The sequence below is a fragment of the Somniosus microcephalus genome, chromosome 11 (genome assembly GCF_052327205.1).
Source record: "Somniosus microcephalus isolate GS21.2 chromosome 11, FLI_Smic_1.0, whole genome shotgun sequence".
NCBI classification, from domain to species: domain Eukaryota; kingdom Metazoa; phylum Chordata; class Chondrichthyes; order Squaliformes; family Somniosidae; genus Somniosus; species Somniosus microcephalus.
Genome location: NC_140997.1, coordinates 204308992 through 204329309, shown reverse-complemented (window position 1 = coordinate 204329309; position 20318 = coordinate 204308992). Strand labels below are relative to the sequence as shown.

Sequence of the window (20318 nt, the reverse complement as noted above, 5' to 3'; positions counted from 1 at the left end):
ACCGTTCAGCACTCACGGCAACGTACCTGAGAAAATAAAAAGAGCTTGAAAACAGGCCCGACGCAACGCCGCGTAACTGCCATCTGATTGGTCCCGCGGAGGCAGAGGCGGGTCTTGCTAGAGGTGAGTGGCATGGAAATTATCCAATCAGCAAGGCGGTAGCCGGGACTGGGCGAAAGTGATTGGCCAGCCAGCCAGCCGAGCGTGCCGTGTGCAAAGGCGCAGAGGGGTTCGGCCTTTTTCCCTTGGACGGGCCGTGTGCAAACCGCGTGAGGCGGACAGAAGGAAAAGAGCGAGCGGAGAAAAACAGCCCGAAACTCGGAGTAAGAGCGGCTGGACGGTGAGTGGAAGCCGCAGCACCGAGAGAGTGAGTAAAAGCTCTGCGCCTGGCGACCAGAGGCTCAACACCGACGTGTTGAACCTGGCCTTTTTTCCCCTTCCCGTCCCCTCCCTCCGAGCTCAAGCGTGGTCGCGGGCTCCTGAGGGTTAAACGCCAAAGAAGTGCTGAGGTAAACAAGTGAATTTCTGACGGCGCATTGCGGCCTGTGCGTCAGGCTGTCGGGTCGAGCCTTCCTCCTCTGGTTCCCCACTTTCCCGGCCCGCCCCGCCCCGCCCCCGGGCCACCTAAAGCATCGACTATCTGATGATTTAACGTCTCTCCCACTACGGCCCTTTCCTCCCAGCACCGCCACCCCGAACCGAGGCCGCTTGAGCCAAACGCGGTGGCGCTGCTAGGCCCGAGGCGTGGTTTGTGTCCGGTTTACCTGGCCGGCGGCGGGCCGCCCTGACAACCTTTTCGGGTTGAGACTGCTCCGTCTTCCTCGTTTCTTGGAACCGTTATATATGAGCCTTACGAGTGTGAGGGAGAAGTGGGGGTGAGTCCAGCTGTTTGCCATGGCGCCGCCACGCTTGACGGCCTGGCGATAAACCGCCGAGTTTGAACACCGTTAAACTGGCCGGTCCCCATAGGCCCGTGTTCCCCGTTGTCGAGGTTTACTAATCCCCAGGCCACTATTTTGATTAGTGATAATGCGAGCGAATTTATCCCGATATGCGAGGCTTGAAATTTTGAGCAAATGCCAAGACTCCGCCCCTCGAAGCGTATTTTAACCCGAAACTTGAGTGAACTGGGCTTTGGCGGGAAAGTGAATAAAATTAAAATATCCCGCGTGGGTGATGTACTGGCCATATCTGCAGGTGGATATCCCCATCAACCCCAAGCCTCCTGTTTAGGGCTCTTCTAAGCACGATATTCTACTTATTATTTTTATGAAATGAGAATTCTATTTTATTTCAATCTTCCTGTCTCCCAAAAACCCTTAAGGAACAACAGATTATTATATTACACGTGTACTCTTGATTTAATTCATTTTTGCACATGGAGAATGATTGCGATTTATTTGCTGTAATGGGAGGGGGTGGGGGGATGGAGTAGAGGGGTAATGTGAGTCCATGAATAACGTGCAGGATTATATTTAGGAACCTGTAGTTCCAAATATTGGGCCATGTAGTTGATGCCAATTAGTATTGGGTACCATGTTGTAATCTGGAATGTTCTCAATGATTGATACTTTGGGACATTTTTGACTTTTACATTTTTTTTTAAACAAATTGGGTTGTAGGGATACTCAGTTTTCTGTAACTGTTTTCCCTGGATTGAAATAAGTAATCAGAAATTACAGCAAAAAAGGGCCATTTAGCCTACCATGCCAGTGTTGGCTCCAACTGGGCTAGCTACCAAGTCACATTTATTTGCTCTTTCCCGTTAAATTATATATATTGTCTCTGCCTCAATAGTCACTAGTTCTGCTAACTCCCTACTCTTCTAGTGATAATTCTGAGTCCATTCTTACCAACCAGTAGAAACTAACTTTATTTGACCCTTCAATTTTGGAAATGTTTATTAGACACCCCTTTAACTTTGTAGGAGAAGCTCTAATTTTCTGAACCTGTCTTCATAAACTTCTAATTTTGGATATACTTCTAGTAAATGTCCGTTACCTTTTCCATGGCTATCATTTCCTTCCTAAAATGAGGTGCACCAAACTGCCTGCAATGTTCCAACTGGTCTAACATGTCTTCGATAAATACACCATCACTTCCTAACTTTTATAATGCCCCTTTTTATATAAAATGTATAGAACCACGGTTGCCTTTTTAAAACCTTTTCTACTTGCATTCCCATCTTTAAAAAAAAATCCAGTATTCTGCACCCATGAATTGCTCTGTTTCTCCACTTAGTCTTGCTATTTAAGGTAGACCTCCTTCACATATCTTTGCATTAAACTGGAACTGTCACCTTTTCTATTTAACTGTTGAACTTGGATGATACTTGAAATATCACCAGCAATTTGCATTTATATAGTTCCTTTAACATTGTAAAACATTCCAAGGCACTCCACAGGAGCATTATCTGACACAAACTTGACACCGAGCCACATAAGGAGATATTAGGACAGGTGTTGGTCAGAGAGGTTTTAATGAGCATCTTGAGGGCATAGAGGTTTAGGGAGGGAATTCCAGTGCTTGGGGCCTAGACAGCTGAAAGCATGTTTGCCAGTGATGGTGCAAGGAAATCTGGGATGCACAAGAAGTCAGAATTAGTTATATTAAAGATTGATGTATTAAACTTGGCAGTGCTGTGAAAATAAAATTGTGTGTATGCCAATGCAACTAAAGTTTGAGCTCCACCATTACGGTTGGTGTCCTGGTTTTTAAACTTAATAAAAAAAATCATTCTCATTGTGATGTATAGAACTGTATCAATTGAAATCAGTGCTCTTAACTGGAAACCTGTCTTATAACGGGGGAGTGAACAATTTCCAGAAGCAACTCATGCTGTTCTTGTACTTGCATTCAGGAAAAAAAACTCACCACCTAAGCACATTCATAATGTTCAGGAAATAAATGTGGCCATGCAGCCTAATTCCTGAGAGGAAGGAGAAAGGTCCTGCCACCAGTTAGGTTTTTGCTTCTGCTGTTGTGTATGGACATTAGCCAGGCAGATGGACAGTATTTTCAGGAAGCTAGATACAGTCGAGGTATTTAATTTTCACCACTCTTGTGTATCCTGCTTTTCCTAAATTAACATTCAATTTGGCTTCCCTACAAATTTAGCTTCAAATTGCTCATACTTCACACATTTAACAAATTGCATATGGAATGTACGTTTCCTTTTTGTAGCGAGTTTCTTCTGAATCTTGTAGGGGATAATTCTTTTACTTTGCTTTCTGATCATGTGTAAGGGTCGCATTTTTCTTTCAGTTAAGATTTCCTAGTCTAGTGCCCACTCATTTTAAACTTGTGTGATGTATAAGGGTATATAGTATAACTCAACAACTCTAATGATGGCAGTAAAGAAAGTGCTAATATACATAAATAGGAATATTGTACATAATACATGGCATTGTGTCAAGGTGTAAAATAATGTTGGACGGCAGTGACATTTGCTTGTGCTTTTTGCAAGGGCATGGACTTCAAAATTTCAATGTGTCCTTGTAACATGTTTCCATTTGGTATTCTCTAATTGAATTGGAGTTGAGATACTTGGAACTGTTTTCATATCCCTTCAAGAAGGACAATGTCCTAAATAAAACATTTTGTAATATCCAAAGTCAGCCTCAGCTGTCTGGTTGAAGCATTTTGCACTTGGGCTAATTTAAATGTTATGTGGGTGGGAGTATCTGTGCTCTTGATGCATTTACATAATCTTGTGTAAGTTTAAAAAAGACACAATTTTCCGTGGCAAGCCTTGGTGGAGAGTGCCTCCTCGCACCCTAATTTTCTTTTCCTTTGGTCATTGTTGCTAAGGGCTGCCAACCCTCCAGGATTATCCTGGAGTCTCCAGGAATTAAGTATTAATCTCGGGACACTGAGAAACCAGGAGAAAAATCAGACATCAGAAAAATTGTTTTCTTTTCATCATCTTTGAACATTTTTGTTTGTTGTACAAATGGAGTGCGGGGGGGGGGGGGGGCGAGAGGAGATGCTGTTGGACTGGGCAGGGTGGTTGGAGGCCTGAAGTCAGGCAATGAAATCTCCAGAAATGGCAACTGTAGTTGCAGCACCCTAACTGATGCTGTGGCTGGAATTGGCTAACAGCATAGACTAGAAATTAAACCTGGGATATTCTGATCTGTATGGTGTAGTTCTACATTTGCAACATGACTGATTCCTATTGCTGAGGAAGAATTAGAGAAGCTTACGGAATGCAGAGGTTAGAGAAGTCTAGTAAGAAGTCTGCTATGAGAATCTGGTTGAAATATGTAAAGTGTCACATGGTCTGATTAACATGGAGTACCTATGAAATAAACTAGAGGACTCATGAAAATTAGTAAACCACACCACTCAACATATGTAAGAACTTTCCCTCAGCATGATAAATGGTCAGAATAATATGCCAGATAGGATAGTGAGGGTAAAACACCAGGTTATTTGGAGTACAGTTAGATGCTTGATGGGAGGATTAGTGCGTTAGAGGGATTGGGTTCAATGGTCCAAATGTCCTTTACTCATCCATACCTTATGAGCTACACTTTTTAAAAAAATGTCAATTAAAAACTGAGGACACCAAACAATGACCTTACTGCGTCAATATTTAGTGTACTGCTGCAGTGACTTTAATTCTTCGATGTAAGGTGGTTTGTTCTGTCATTCAGTCTTTTGCGCGTGCCAAATGTACTTGTAAGCAGAGCTCCTGCTTTTGACGTGAAAATGGTTCTGAGATGAGCGCCATGTTGCAACCATATCAGACCTTGCATTACTGGCTTTAAAGTTAAATGAAGAGCTGGCCTTTAAAGCTGGTGCTTAGCCCATTAAACAATTTTCTTTAAAATTACTTATTTCTAAAGTGGATGCTGGTAGCGATGAAGGAGGGGAAAAGGTGAGTTGAAAAAATATTGTAACAGTAAAATAATGCTTGAAGTAAGAATAGTGCAGATGGGGAATGGAGGACAGGGCAAGTAGGATGTGTTCAAATACTTAAAATAAGCATCAATAGTTGTGGGTTCATGTTGCAGTGATAAAGCCACTCAATTTGATTATATTTTATATTGTAATATTAGTTGCTATTTCAGCATCATAGTGCATGTCCTGAAAACTTAGATGTCCCAAGGAAATGGGAATTTTTGTTGACCTGGTTACACAAGAATGAAACCATGATTTGTTAATCTAACATTCCAGTTTCTGCAGGAAACTTGGCATACACAGTCAATGATTTCTTCAGTTACAAAAGCCTTCACTCATATTTTCAATATTTGTTCACAGTGTAGTGTTTCTACTGCAAAAGTTCCAGCCATCATGGTGATGTGTAATAATACACCATTTCATTGCTCACTGTAATTTGGTTCTGAATGATTTCATGTATGTGCCTGTTTGCACTATTTTAAATGAACAATAGAAAATTAGTTCTGAATATCATAGTGGGGGGGGGGGGGGGAATATGGTTGACATTGTCTTTATGGTTTTGTCCAATTTTTTTCTTCTCCTGGCAGTGGGTATTGCTGGGGTACAGTTCCAAGAGTGCCAATTGACAACTGGTGCATCAGCTAAGTGGTTACCCTTCAGATATGAGCTAAGGCTTTCTGGCCACAAACGAAACGTAGCTAAGCCATATCCTGACCTTGCTTAATGGCCTGGATTTTGCAGTCAGCAGTGAAAGCCGCTCCTGGCGCTTGCCCTCCGACTTTCTATGGGCTTTTACACTGCAACTTGTGGTAATTAGAGAGCCAAAACAGAATGGTGCCCTCTACCAGGGGATCTAGAACCTGTGAACAAGGCAAGCGACAGCCTCCTTAACCAATCGGATTGAACAATCCTTGCTGAAACACGCAGAGTCCAAACCAGGAAATGTAAGTTAGAATATTTAATTCAGTGCCAAATGATGTACAGAAAGTGAAACGGAAAGGAATATGGAATTAAGAGACACAAGTGAAAAAATTTAATCACCAACAATAATTATTAAAATCTGAAGGAATGAGACTCCACACTTTTAAAGTAAATTTTCAGTGCCAGAGGCGGTTTGGCAGTAATTAAGACTTGTGCCGTTAAAAATTCACTTGCACTTGAATGGACAAACCCTAACTTATTCTGGTGTATCTAGTGGGTAAGTCCCTCAACTCCAAGCCCTTTATGTATTTCAATGCCAAGTCTATCAGCGAGAAACTGGTATAGCGAAGCTTCTGGGGAAGCAGAGCAACTTGGACAGCAACTTCCTGACTTCCGCGTTTAACTGCGCACATGTGGCTGTCCGATTCACTCCTTTAGAACGATGGGCTCTCCTAGCCTTGCCATTATTCTTGCTGCAAAATCCAGGCCGATTTTTAAAAAGATTTGCATAGTGCTTTTCATGACCTCGGGACGTCCCAAAGCTGTGTCACTGGGTGGCAGTTGGGAGCAGCATCTGGAATGACTTTTTTTTAACCCACTCTCCCTGGATCACTGAAGCTAACTGTAACATGACCCTACCCTCCGCTAAGCTGAAATTGGTCAGCTCAGCACAGCTTGTGTATTTAGACACACTCGTTGCAGCAGGTAAATGTTTATGGTTGCTGTAATGTGGATATGCTGGAACATTGAAAGTAGTAATGCAATTGTGCAACAGTCTTAAGGAATCTAATTGCTGGAAAAGTGCAATGCTGTAGTAAAAAATTTTTTAACAAGTACTTTGGAACTACCATGTATAAGTCTGTTTTACTGCTGCAGATTTCTTTCACACTATGCCAGTTTTTCATATTCATAAAACAGCAATAAATCACAATTGGAACCGATAGGGACCATATCAAGGACCAAGAAAAACACCAATTACGAATTTCAAGAATAAAGCATCAAATGGGCAGTCAGAAATAGTTACCAATATTTTTTAAAAGGGGATATCAATTAAATCATTGCAAATATTTTGAAGTCTTTTCATCTGTCTTGGGATATCTGAGTTGACTTTCTATTGAAAGCTAGATTGTAACTTTTTTTATTACAAAATTTAAAATAAAGATTGAACTTGTGTAGTCACATTTTCTGTTTTTGAAATGCCTGTAACTCTTCTAGATTGGAAGTCAAGTGTGTTATGAGATGCCTCAGCCTGAATTTCATGAAGGTTCTCAAAACTATCACTGTCCACTGAAGAGAATCACCAGGTTGTAGGCTACAGATCCTAGCATGCCCTTGTGTCTTGCTGTTAATCTTTAATTTGTTTTAATACAAGACTGGCTTTTCACAACCTGTCAGGACTCGCTGGTTGTAGTGCACTCCTGTGTAGTAACAAAATTATGTGCAAATGAAAATTTCCATAGAGGCTACTTCTTTTTTTTTTTTTTAGAAGCAACTAGTCTTTAATTTTTTGTGTATAAAATCATTGCAAACAAACAGGAACTCTTCAAACTTTGAGGTGAGACTTTTACTTACAACTCTACCATCTATAGGGGCACCTGTCGGTCAAGAACACCACCTACCACCTTATAATAGCTGTATCTGGCCAAGCTCTGCACCCCCAAGAAAGGCACTAGAAATCCAATTAGAGTGATAAAAGTATTAGTGATCTGTGTCTCTGTTAGTGACCTTTTATGCTGGGAACTGAGTGCTCCCAGGAGCAAAAGAAAATTCACCCCCTTTTATTTAGTAAAGGAGGCGGTGAATCTTACATTTTTGTATTTCTTGGGTTTTGTTGTGAACGCTATTTACATCGAGTTCTCCTTTTTGCACTATTTGAGTGGCTGGATTAGACATTACTGTTTGCTGCCTTTCCAGGTAATCTAATGCTAGGTGCTTTTTTTTTCTGTTTGGGGGGAAAAAAATGCAAATTGTAAAGTTGCATCTTGGGCATTATCATGTTTCCTAAGCAGACTGATTTTAATGGCTAACTTTATTTGAGTGTTCTGAGACTATTTCCTCTTTTTTAGACTGAATCTAGTTCACCATGAGTGACGAGTGCTTTAAATGTGGGCGTACTGGCCATTGGGCGCGTGAGTGTCCAAGTGCAGGTGGACGTGGTCGGATTCGAGGTCGTGGCAGAGGAAGCTTCACTGCTGCAAGAGGTAACCTAAGAATTCGCTTTTTAATCTTGGCACGGGAACTTGTGGTGGCTACTGCACTAGATCAAAATAGTATTCTACGATATCCTGAGTTCTTAGCCGCTCATTGCATATACAGGAGTTTGAGAATTTTTGATTGGAATTCCAAATTGGGTAGTCCATAATCACTCTCCAACTTCAAATCTGGCCCTGTTACTGTAATTGAATCATCACTGTCTTGTATGTTTTTTTTTGGGGTGAAAAGGTTGAGTCTAAAATAGCAACAACCTGCTTATTTTAGGCAAATTATTTGATATTGGATCTGATGGCTCTGATATAACTAACAGCGCTTTGAGGTATGTGGTAGATTTTTACTAGTATACTTAAACCTGTCACAGCCATTAGACGTGCCTACTATTTCAGTTCTATAGCTGTAACTTTGTGATTAGAAATTGGAAGTTTTTTGTTATTTTGTAGAATAATAGTTGGGTGGCATATATTGAGAACATAATATAATTGAGGATTCTGATGTATTTGTAAGCAGTGAGCAGAAAGCTGAGCTGGAATTGTAAACATTGCAACCCGAAGATTATTCGGCTATAACTAGTTTGTAATTCATCTGTATATAATGTATGATAACTTTATACCTGCAAGTAGTTATGGGATGGTGAATACCAGAGCTATCCAAACAGTGGTTGGCTTGCCTGATTGTGGGCATAGAGAAGCAACCGATCCCTCTGCTTGGTTAACTAGTCTGCTCTTGCTGATAATTCCTTGTACAGGAAACTTTGTGCTATCTGGAGGTGAGCTATCTGGCAATCTGGAGCCACCAGCAAAAATCAGCAGCTGTTTTTTATTCTTTTTGTTTTTTTTTTGCTTTGTTTGAACAGTCAAGCTCTGCAAGGTCTGTAGCTTTCGCAACAGCTTCAGCTACAGAGCTTTAGGGCCACACCCAAGTGTTTAGAAGCTGTTGCTAAGCAACAGTGTTTGTTGTCAAATACGGAGATAAGAATCTCCGTTTCTCTCAACATTAACTCTGGAGAGTACGGCAGTTTTGAAGCAATGGCAGCAGCTCGGTCCCGTGGGTGCCGGATAGCACAAAGTTTCCTGTACGTAGGGCTATCTTTTAATCCCTAACGGGTTGCCCAATTGTAATTGGCTTCCCATCATCTTGGACATGGTTTTTTTTCTGTTAAAGATTCTGCTATAACTAAACTCCCATCAGAAAGTAAACTGCTCCTGGCCCAAGCCCTTCAAGAATACAAAGAGCTGCTTATACTGAGGGCATGTCGGACAATCCTTTATAAATGTGGTTTATCAACTCATTGGAGCCATAACATGGGCAGGCTTTGTCAAATTCTGTGGTAACTTAGTTTCTTCACAGAAGAGTGATGCCATCAAAAATTGAAATAATATCCTGGGTCAAGTTTAATGACACCAACAGTAATCCAAGTGGGGTTTGACCATTCTAGATTTAATTTTTTTTTTTTTTAAATGTTTGTTCCATCAAGATGAAGGATGTTGAGAATGGAAAGCTTTTTCACCTTGGAAAACCAAAGTTAAGCATACCCAAGTTTGGTAGATTGGCAGGTGGAATGGAAAGTTCCTTATTGCCACTTTTTATAAAGCTACAGAATGCTGCAGAGATTAGAATTGCACATCTACGCATTACTAGATATTTCAAATTCTTTTCAGTACTCGCTTTTGGATAGTCTGCATTTTTCTTCCAATATTTGTTTTCAGTACTTGGAATCTGTCAAACTATATAAGTAGAATTGTAGTGGAATTCAAGCGTAAACCATATCAGTGGTGTGTTTTTATCACTTGCTGAACTCCATTTTAAATCTATACTCTGCTAATTCCAGATATCTGCTATCGCTGTGGTGAATCAGGCCACCTTGCGAAGGATTGTGAGCTCCAGGAAGATGGTAAATATGTGAACATTTTTGTTGGAGAATGGTAAAAAGTAACTTGTTGCAAACGAAAATAATTTTATACTGTCATATTTCAGCCTGCTACAACTGTGGTAAAGGTGGCCACATTGCCAAAGACTGTAAGGAGCCAAAGAAGGAGAGGGAACAGTGCTGCTACAACTGTGGCAGACCTGGACATCTGGCCCGTGACTGTGATCATGCTGATGAGCAGAAATGTTATTCTTGTGGAGAATTTGGGCACATTCAGAAGGATTGCACTAAAGTCAAGTGCTATAGGTATGGAGCAGATGACCAGCATTTTTTGTGAATTTTATTCCTGGATGTTGTGCTGTGGATTCAGTTGCTAGTTGCTAATTATAATTTCTATCTAGTTATAGATGCCTATTGGTTTCTGAAAATAAGCAATATTTCACTTGAATTGATTAATCTAAAATGTCTGCTGGAATAATTTTTCTTTTACAACATAACACACAAGCCAAGCACGCACCGGCCATTCATGGAGCTGCATTTAATTCATTATGTTTGAATACTTTGTTCATGTTTCTTCAGTTAACCAAAATCACAGGTGCAAATGTCCATTTGTTGTCTTCATGGCTAACTATATAAACATTACTGCAGTGTAAATGAGAATAGTGAAGTGTTCTTGAGAATGAACAGTATAAAACCTCATGTTGCCAATTGCATGTCTTTTTCCTCGATGGGAACTTTAAGAAAGCATTTGGGCATCTCAACAGTTCAGTTAAGTTGGGCGGCTGTATTTTTGTAACATGGGCAATACAAGAGACGTTTTTTTCTTGCTAGGTTTTTTCTCTCCCTTCCTCTAATGCCAATATTGACTCTCTACTAGGCTAAAGTTTTACAAGTGCCTTCCTGTGTTTTGCCCATTTGGCCATTCCATTATGTGAGCCCCTCAACAGTGCGGCTATTTCAAAAACAAGGCATTGCAGCTGAGCCCAAATCTACACAAGTGTACTTAAGGTAAGGGGCTGTTACTGGGTAGTAATCGGGAGCAAGAGCACTGGCCAATGTCCTGTCCCCACCCCTTCTCTCTTTCTCTCCCCCCCCCCCCCCCCCCGCCATTCCTTGACCTTGGATTGCTGAGGCTAATGCCATTGCTTATACTGCTGCCCTGGCTGAATGGGCCAGGTATTAACCTGGGATCTTCCAATCTATATGGCTCAGCCACTTGCTTGCCAAACCATCACAATCTGACATGAGCCCTTTAAGCAATCATGATTATATGTACGCTTGAATGAGAATTGTGCTATAAAAAAATCTTGACAAATGTTTGATATTCCAACATTCGGGGGTTTCCGAGCCAGCAGTATGACTCATCTGCAGAACTTGCGGCTCTAGCATCAAACCCATGTAAAGAAAGCATTAGTTAGTCAGCGTTCATTTCAAAATTTTCAACAGGAATGGGGGCTGCAACAACTTGCTGTGGGTACTTGGGTGCATCTGACAAGCCAATGGAAATGAGATTGAGGGCTAGAAGTCCTGTGTACATGTATATCTATATTGGTTTCTGAAAGAATAGTGGGTATCTGCTACACCAGTACATTACAGGGCTACTTGTAATGCATTAATAAAAATATTAAATGGACAAGTAACTGAAATGAGATCTGCTGAACTTCAAATTTGATCATATATGGTCAAGTGTATGAGATTTGAGTGATAAATAACCATTGGTTGTTAGCGTGTGAAGCTTGTACTTATTGCATCTTGTATCCAGCCTGAAAAATGGAGATAATCAGCTTTGGCTCAGCTCTTGTCATGAATTTATCTCGGCTAAATTTTTTAGGTGTTCCATGTATCTAATATTAAAAATCTTGTGTCTGCGCACACTGTCTACAAAACAGCTTCCTGTTGTCAACTTTTGTCTCGTGTTTCATTTTCCCATTAGAAATTCTTGTCAACATTTTGAATGGAACTTTTTTCTTGTATAAACTGGTCAAACTGTAATTACACTTTCATGCCAGTAGTGGTGCTGTTAACACTTTAGTGTTGTCTCCCAGCTCCTTGGCTTGTACTAGAGAAACTCCTATACTCCAACACTACTGCTTCCCAAATTACTATTCAAGTATAACTATTAAAATCAGTGTTATTAAAAAAAAAAAAAAAAAAAAAAGGACTGACAGTAGGATTTTAAAATGGGGACTGAATTACATCTTCACACCCTGGTTTCACCTGAAGACTGCACTTGGTCTTGACTCCATGTGGGAGGGGGGTCATCTATTGTGATTGTTAACATATTCATAAGGTTTGAAGTGGTTTTTATTTCATTCTGGTTAAACTGTTAGGTTATGTATGACAAAATTTGAGAAATTTAGTGAGATTAAAGTAATTGTTTACAGTTACATTGTGGTTTAATGACATTGATTAGAAATCTTTTTTGAAGGATGCTGACACCAAATGTAACCTCACGGGGACATAAATATAAGGTGGTCACTAACAGATCAACTAAAGAATCTAGGAGAACTTTAACAGGAGAATGTGGAACTCGCTACCACAGTTGATAACATTTAAGGGGAGGCTTGGCACATGAGGGCGATGGGAATATAAGGATACAAGAGGTGGGGTGGGAAACTACTGAGTGGGAGGAGGCTTGTGTGACACAAACACTGACACCATTGCGGTTCTGTGATGCAAGTTCCATGTAATTCTTCGTGACCTACCCAAGTATTCTGCTCCCTTTACTACACACCCATCAGATGATCGGCACCATTTCTTGGCACAGAACAAACCACCATCTCCCAGTTCCATTTGACAATTCATCGATTTTCCTTTACAGGAATGGTGTGGCACTGGCGAGATAGAGTTTCACTTAGAGGGAAGAATCATGGCCAATAACCCATATCCAACTACTCCATTGCACAGTGGATTCGTAGAATGATGCAGCACAGAAGGAGGCCATTGTACCTGTACTGGCTCTTGGAAAAAGTTGTCCCACTCCCCAGCTCTCTCTCCCATAGCTCTGCAAATTTTCCCCATCAAGTATTTATCCAATTCCCTTTGGAAAGTTGTTACTGAATCTGCTTTCACCACCCTTTCAGGCAGTGTGTTTCAAATTATCACAACTTGCTGCGTAATTTTTTTTTTGTTCCCTTCTGTCTCCTGATTCTTTTGCCAATTTCATTAAATATATGTCCTCTGGTTATTCACCCTTCTGCTATTAGAAACAGTTTCTTACTGTCAAAACCCTTCATGATTTTAAATCTCCCCTTAACCTCTGCTCTAAATGAGAACAACCCCAGATTCTCTAGTCTCCATGCAACTGAAACCTTTCAGCCCTGGTACCATTTAGAGTAGATGCCCTCCTGCACCCTCAAGGCCTTGACATGCATCCTGAAGTGTGTGCCAGAGTTGGTCACAATACTCCAGCTGGGACCTAACCAATGTTTTATAAAGATTTAGCATAACTTCCTTGCTTTTATGCCTCTATTTATAGAGCCAATGATCCCATATACTTTTTAACAGCCTTCTCAACTTGTCCTGCTACCTTCAAATACTTGTGTATGTGCACCCCCAGTTCCCTCTGTTCCTGCACCCCCTTTAAAATTGTACTACTTAGTTTGTAGTGCCTCTCCTCAGTCTTCCTACCAAAATGAATCACTTCACACTTCATGTTAAATTTCATCTGCCATGTGTCAGCCCATTTCACAAGGATGAACTATTTTTAACATTTAAATATTGACTTCCTATTCTACTGAAATTTGAGTCTTTTAATTGTTTATTTTGAGATTGTTATTTAATTAGAGGCACATTTCTATCACCACACTGTATAAAGCATAATTGAGTTTATCTGACTCCATCATTGAAAACTGAATCTTTTGTAGAAGCTTGTAATGCTATCAATTAAATTCAAAACGGCTGTTTACCTGTAAAATAAATATACAAGTAATTCTTGCAGTTGATATTGCCAACTTAATCACAACTAATTCCCCAAATTTCCATTTGTTGTGCTGGGGGATTGCAGATCAAGGAGAAAGCTATGGTGCTGATTTTTTCCCAGGTGTTTCTGCATAAAGTAGTGGATTACATGGGATACAGAGCACAGAAACCGATCATTCATCCCAACCAATCCCTGCTGAGGTTTATGCTCCACTTGAGTCTCCTCCCATCTTTCCTCATCTAACTCTCAGCATAACCCTTTATTTCCTTCTCCCTCGTAGGCTTATCTAGCCTCCCCTTAAATGCATCTATACTATTCACTTCAACCACTCCGTGCTAGCGAGTTCCACATTCTCACCACTCTGGGTAAAGAAGTTCCTTCTGAATTTCCTATTTGATTTCCAAGTGACTATCTTATGTTGATGGCCTGTAGCTTTGCTCTTCTCCACAAGTGGAAACATTCTGTATCTACTCTATGTATCTCCTCTATCAAAACCTTTCATAATTTTACAGACCTCTATTAGGTCACCCCTCGGCCTTCTCTCTTTTCAAGAGGAGAGACCCAGCCTGTTCATCCTTTCCTGATAGATATACCCTCGAATTTCTGGTATCATCCTTGTAAATCTTTTTTGCACCCTCTCCCGTGCCTCTCATTTTTTATAATATGGCAACCAGAATTGTACGTAGTACTCCCAAGTGTGGTCTAACCAAGGTTTGATACAAGTTTAGAATAACTTTAACTTTTCAATTTAATCCCTCTAGAAATAAACTTTGGTGCTTGGTTTGCTTTTTTTATGGCTTTGTTAACCTGTTGCTACTTTCAGTGATGTGTATTTGCACTCGGATCCCTTTGCTCTTCTACCCTACTTGGATTTGTATTTTCCAAGTATTATGTGACCTCACATTTATCTGTTGAATTTTATTTGCCCATTCTGCAAGTTTATATTAATGTCTTGTAATTTGTTGCTGTCCTCCTCAGTATTGACTCTTTTCCCCACCCCCCCCCCCCCCAAAAAAAAAATTGGTGTCATCTGCAAATTTAGAAATTGTTTTTTGATTCCAAAGTTTAAATTGTGAACAACAGTGGTCCCAGCACTGATCCTTGTGGAACACCACTTCCACCTTCTGCCACTGTGAATAGCTACCCTTTACCCCTACTCTCTGCTTTCTGTCTTGAAGCCAGCTAGTTATCCATTCTACTTGTCTCCTGATTCTGCATGCTCTGACTTTATTCGTCTATTATGTGGTACCTTATCGAAGACCTTTTGAAAATCTAGATAAATTACATCTACTGCATTACCTTTGTCTACTCTTGTCACTACTTCAAAAAAAATTCAATGAAGTTGGTCAAGTAAGACTTTCCCTTTTGAAATCCATGCTGACTATTCATTATTTTTGGTTTCTAGATGTTCTATTTTCTCCTTTTTAGTAGGGATTCCATTTTTCCTACCACCAATGTTAAGCTGACTGGTCTATAGGTCCCTGGACATGTTCTATCTCCCTTAAATATAATTATTACGTTGGCTATCCACCAGTCCTCTGGCACTATACCTTGTTCTAACAAATTATTAAATGTGTAGTAATGCCTCTGCTAGCTCTTCCCTAGATTATTTTAAAATGTGTGGGTGTAATCCATCCGGACCAGGGGTTTTATCCTGAGTTTGATTAGCTTATTTAAAATTTCTTTTATTTTAAATGCAGTTGTAGCGGTACCACTGGTTGTCCCTTACATTGAGACACAATTCCCTTTAACTTACCTTACTGTATGTTTAATTTACCTTTTGGGGCCGCCACACAGTTCTCCTTTCTAATTTCATCTGATGTCATGTCCACCTGTTCTGTCTCCCTGGTAAATACTGAAGCAAAGTAATATTTCTGCCATCTCTCTCGCTGCCTGTGATATCCTGTCCATCCCTTAGTGGCCCTATTTTTTTTATTTGTGTATGTAAAACATTTAACTCTTGTTTTGTCCCTTGATAATTAAATTTCATAGTTTCTGTTTGCCTTTCTAATTTTTTTTACTTCTATCCTAATCTCTTATTCTCTCGTCATGCTTTCCCCTGCTGTCCATGTACTTAGTGTATGCCTCTTTCTTTGCCCTCAGTTTTTCCCCTTGTGTCTTTATTCATACATGGTGTCTCATTAGTGTTTAGCTTCTTTAGCGGAATATATTTTTCTCGGACTCTTGAACACTTATTTCCCATTGCTGTTCTACGCCAATATTGTCCATTTTATTTTTCCCCAAGTTCTATTCTCAACCCCTCAATTTACTTTTCTCCAATCTATTACCCTGGTCTTTGTCATACTTATGTCCTTATCTATTATCTTAAAGCATATTATATAATGGTCACTTGCCTAGATGTTCCCTTTTTATCTGCTGTTTCATTCCCCATTACTAGATCCAATAGTGAATCCTCCCTTGGGCTTCTTGCATATTGGGTTAGAAAGGAATCCTGTACTCATTGTAGGAACTCCATTCCCTTATCCCCTTTACCTATATCTTCTGGCCAGTTACTATCTGGGCAGTTGAAATCCCCCATGAAGATTCTATTTTTTTACTCATCCCTAATTTGTTTGCATATTTCTTCCTCCGCCTCCTTCCACTATCAGGTGGTCTGCAGCTACCCCTATTAGTGTGATTCATCCTTTATTATCTTTAATCCACATGGATTCCATTTTTGTCTTGCTGATAGCTGCGTCCCTTTTTTTACTGCCATTGTTATCCCTAATAAGTACAGCTACTCCACTTCGTCTTTTTTCCCCTCTATCTTTTATATGTTATACCCTGCAATGTTTAATTCCCAGTCCTGATTTTTCTGTAGCCATGTCTCAGTAATCCCTACTATGTCTGGTTCCTCAATGTATTATTGTCTTCAGCTCCCCTATTTTATTACGGACACTGCATTGCTGTACAGACAGTTTTAACTCATTTTTAATAGCAGTTCCCCTTTATTGTTAACCATATTTTTACACTCCTGTTCTATAACTCTATTTCCTGGCCATCAATGTTCTCCTGTACTTCTTTCCTATGCTCTCTTTTCCTGTTTTGTTTATAGTTCGGCTGGTTTAATTTCTTGCAGATTGCTTCCTCTTTCTCTTCTCTCCCTGTGCGGCACCCCCCCCCCCCCCCCCCCCAAAAAAAATCTTGCTAGTTTAAAGCCTTTGCCACCTCATTTTTTTCCATGAGGACACAGGTCCATCCCAGTTCAGGTGGAGCTGATCCCATTGGTACAGCTTTCTGTTCCAGCACTGGTGCCAGTGTCCCATGAAAAGGAACCCTTCTTTCCCACACCAGCCCTTTAGCCACGTGTTAATTCTCCTGATCTGACTGTTTCTATACCAATTTGCATGTGGCTCGGGCAATAATCCAGAGATTATTGCCCTCTAGGACCTGCTTTTTAATTTCACTCCTAACTCCTGATACTCCCTCGGCAGGGCCTCCTCCCTGTTCCTACCTATGTAATTTGTTCCAACATGGACAACAACAACTGGATTTACCCCCTTTCCAAATTCCTCTCCAGCCACCTTGAGATATTCCTTACCCTGGCACCGGGTAGGCAACACGCCTTTCGGGATTCTCGTTCATGGCTGCAGAGGACTCTATCTATCACCCTAATTATAGAATCCCCTATCACTGCCACACTTCTATTCTGCTCTTCTCCCTCCTGTCCCTAGACAGCCTTCTGAGCAGCGGTGCTTTGGTCTGCATTGTGGCTGGTCCCCCCTGTAGTCTTTCTCCTTGTCCTCACAGGTAGCGAGTACATTGTACCTGTTTGGACAGGAGCATTGTCTGCGGAACCTCCTTCTCAACCTCCTAAATCCCCACTACCTGGCTCCCTGACAGTCGCACCCTCCCTTTCCTGAACCTGTGCTTTCCCCTGTGGTGTTACTGTTTTCTGGATAAAACTATCCAGAAATTCCTCCCCCTCCCTTTATATTTTGGAGTGTGTCTGTCTAACTCTCTCTCCAGCTCAATAACTGAGCCAGAGTGACTGGAGGCAGAGACATTTCCTACAGGAGTCTCTCGCTGTCCACAAACTCCCACATACTAGTTCCAACACGCAGCCTGCCCTGCCATCTCTCGTCATTATTTATTTGCTTATTGATAGCCTGAATTAATTTTAAGTTTTTATTCAAATGATTATTTAGTTATATTAATTAGTTTCTCTAGTTATAGTTCCCCAGCTCTTGGTTTAAACCACTACCTAGCTTAGAAAAAAAGTTATAATACCTACCAACCAATCATCTACCTGCTGTCCTGTGGAGCAAAAGCAGCACCTTCCTCTGCAGAGAATTCCCACTCTCCAAATTTCCAAGTTTAACGCTGTTTAAGTGCACTCTGTTTAAGATCACTGCACAGAAGGGGGGTGGGGAGGAAAGGGTCAAAGATTGAATACAGTCCCCACCACTTGCAATGCCTCTGCTGATCCTGGATAGCCACTTATATTGGGTAAATGGCACTTATCATTTGCCATTACCATAGGCATCAATTCCACGGGCACCACTTAAAACATATTAAGTGTGTGATTTTTCAGGCAGTTCAAGCAGCTGTTCACATCTTGTTAAAAGTACAATTACCTGTTGAGTTCTTTCAGGCAGCCCCAAGTGATGAACAAGTGGCAAAGCCTGCTGAAACTTGAGCTGCATTTACAGTACATACTGTAGTAGTGAAATTGACCCGACTGTTGCATACTTCAGCCCTGTTCAGCTCTCCATAGCTGAATCGGGCAAAAAGCGTTCACTGCGCGAAGTTTGTCTGTACAAAAGAACATTTTACACAATATAGTTAAATAATTATATAGAAGCCCAGAAATCCTCTTCCAATCTCCAGCAGCTCATTTGGAGTGGGCAAAAAGGTAAGACTTTCTGCAAGGGGCCACTTCCTGAGCGCTACTCTGGAGAATCACATTCATAGAGGGTGTTGAGCTCTGAACTCAAATACCACAGCTGCCGGTACTTAAACAATAATGAGGTGCATTTTAATTTCTGAAGTTAAGCTAAAATTGATCTTTCCTGATACACCAGCCACTGCGTGTAGTGCGTGAATTGGATTGACACCCACACGTCCACTAGAAGCGGTGGACTGTAATCGTAAGGGCTCTGGATGGATCGAGCTTGATGCTTTTTCTCACACTGGACTTGTGTTGCATAATTCTGTATTTGCTTAGTAATGAACCTAAAGTTGAGTGTAGCTCAGTGTGCATATTGAAACTTAATGTGTCTTGTTTAAATTACAGGTGTGGTGAAACTGGTCATGTTGCCATCAATTGCAGCAAGGCCAGTGAAGTGAACTGCTACCGCTGTGGTGAAGCTGGACATCTTGCACGGGAATGCACGATCGAAGCTACGGCTTAAATCTTACATTGTCGCCCCTCCTTTTCTGATTGATGGTTGTATTATTTCCTCTGAATCCTCTTCACTGGCCAATGGTTGGCAGATAGAGGCTAGTCCCAGGCCAGTGAGCTTTACTCAAAAAATGTAAAAGGAGGAAAGGGGTGGAAATCGACTTTCTGCATTTAACTACAAATGTTTATGTTTAGTTTGGTAGAGGTGTTATGTATAATGCTTTGTAAAAGAACCCCCTTTCCATGCCACTGGTGTATAGGGATTAATGAGTGGGAAGAGATGAGTCAGATCAGTGACCCTTTCTGGGTTCTGGAAGCGATTCTGTGTGAGAGGAAACCAAACCTGGAAGTGTAAAAACTTCCGCATGTGATTTCTTGAAATGTTGGCTTTGAATTGTTTGATCTTGGGAGCAGTTCATCACATAAACCAACATCTGTATCGGGGCCCTACGTACAGTAAACAGCAAAGTGGGAGTAAACAGAAAACAAGAAACAGAGCAAACCTGTTCTCAGCTGAAAAAAGTACAGGTTTTTTTTTTTTTTTTTTAAAGCATCATAGGAGTAAAGAGCTTACAGTAGCTGAAACCAGAGTCGGTGTCGGAGATACAGATGTTCAAGCAGAGGTTTGAATAAATTTTTGAATGTAGTTTAGCAACTATTATACCCATTATGAAACACATAGCAAACCGGATTGGAACTACACAGCAGTTGAATGTGTTTTCACAGAAATCAAGATGTTATTTTTGTATAATACAATTAGACTACTGTAAAGAATCATTTGCTTGAAATCAGTTTTTTTAAGACAGAAGGTAAAAGCAACTGAAGTCTTAGAACTATAGAAATGTAATTTTAAACTATCAATAAAGCTGGAGGAGGAAGGGGAAAGCTTGTCTGAGTGATCTTTGATTGTTGTACAGCAATGCATCTACAATTTCCATAGCTGTGACTTGCTTTTCAATTTGGGGAAGGAAAGTACAAAACTGGTTTGTGGTACTTTCCCGAGCACATGCACTACACTCCTGATTAAGTCAAACTATGTTAACACTGATTGAAATGAGAACTGGGTAAATGGCATTAGACAAGTGCACAGTGGGTTCAGATTAGTTTTAGCTGCCTTGTTGCTTCATAGGAATTTACAAGTAGAT

At 40.7% G+C, this 20318-nt stretch overlaps 1 protein-coding gene across 4 annotated transcripts; it reads left to right on the top strand.

Annotated features, from left to right (window-relative positions):
• The first annotated feature begins 203 nt into the window (after positions 1-203).
• Positions 204-20058, top strand: cnbpb (CCHC-type zinc finger, nucleic acid binding protein b). Of its 4 annotated transcripts, none has more exons than XM_086001749.1 (5): positions 204-340; positions 7893-8027; positions 9869-9931; positions 10015-10213; positions 19066-20058. In XM_086001749.1, the coding sequence occupies exons 2-5, from the start codon at positions 7910-7912 to the stop codon at positions 19181-19183; spliced, it is 498 nt and encodes a 165-aa protein (XP_085857875.1). In that variant the 5' UTR covers positions 204-340; positions 7893-7909; the 3' UTR covers positions 19184-20058. The 4 variants fall into 4 exon arrangements, with proteins under 4 accessions (XP_085857875.1, XP_085857874.1, XP_085857876.1 ...); XM_086001748.1 differs by having other exon boundaries at positions 206-367; XM_086001750.1 differs by lacking the exon at positions 204-340 and adding an exon at positions 391-509.
• The last annotated feature ends 260 nt before the right edge of the window (positions 20059-20318 follow it).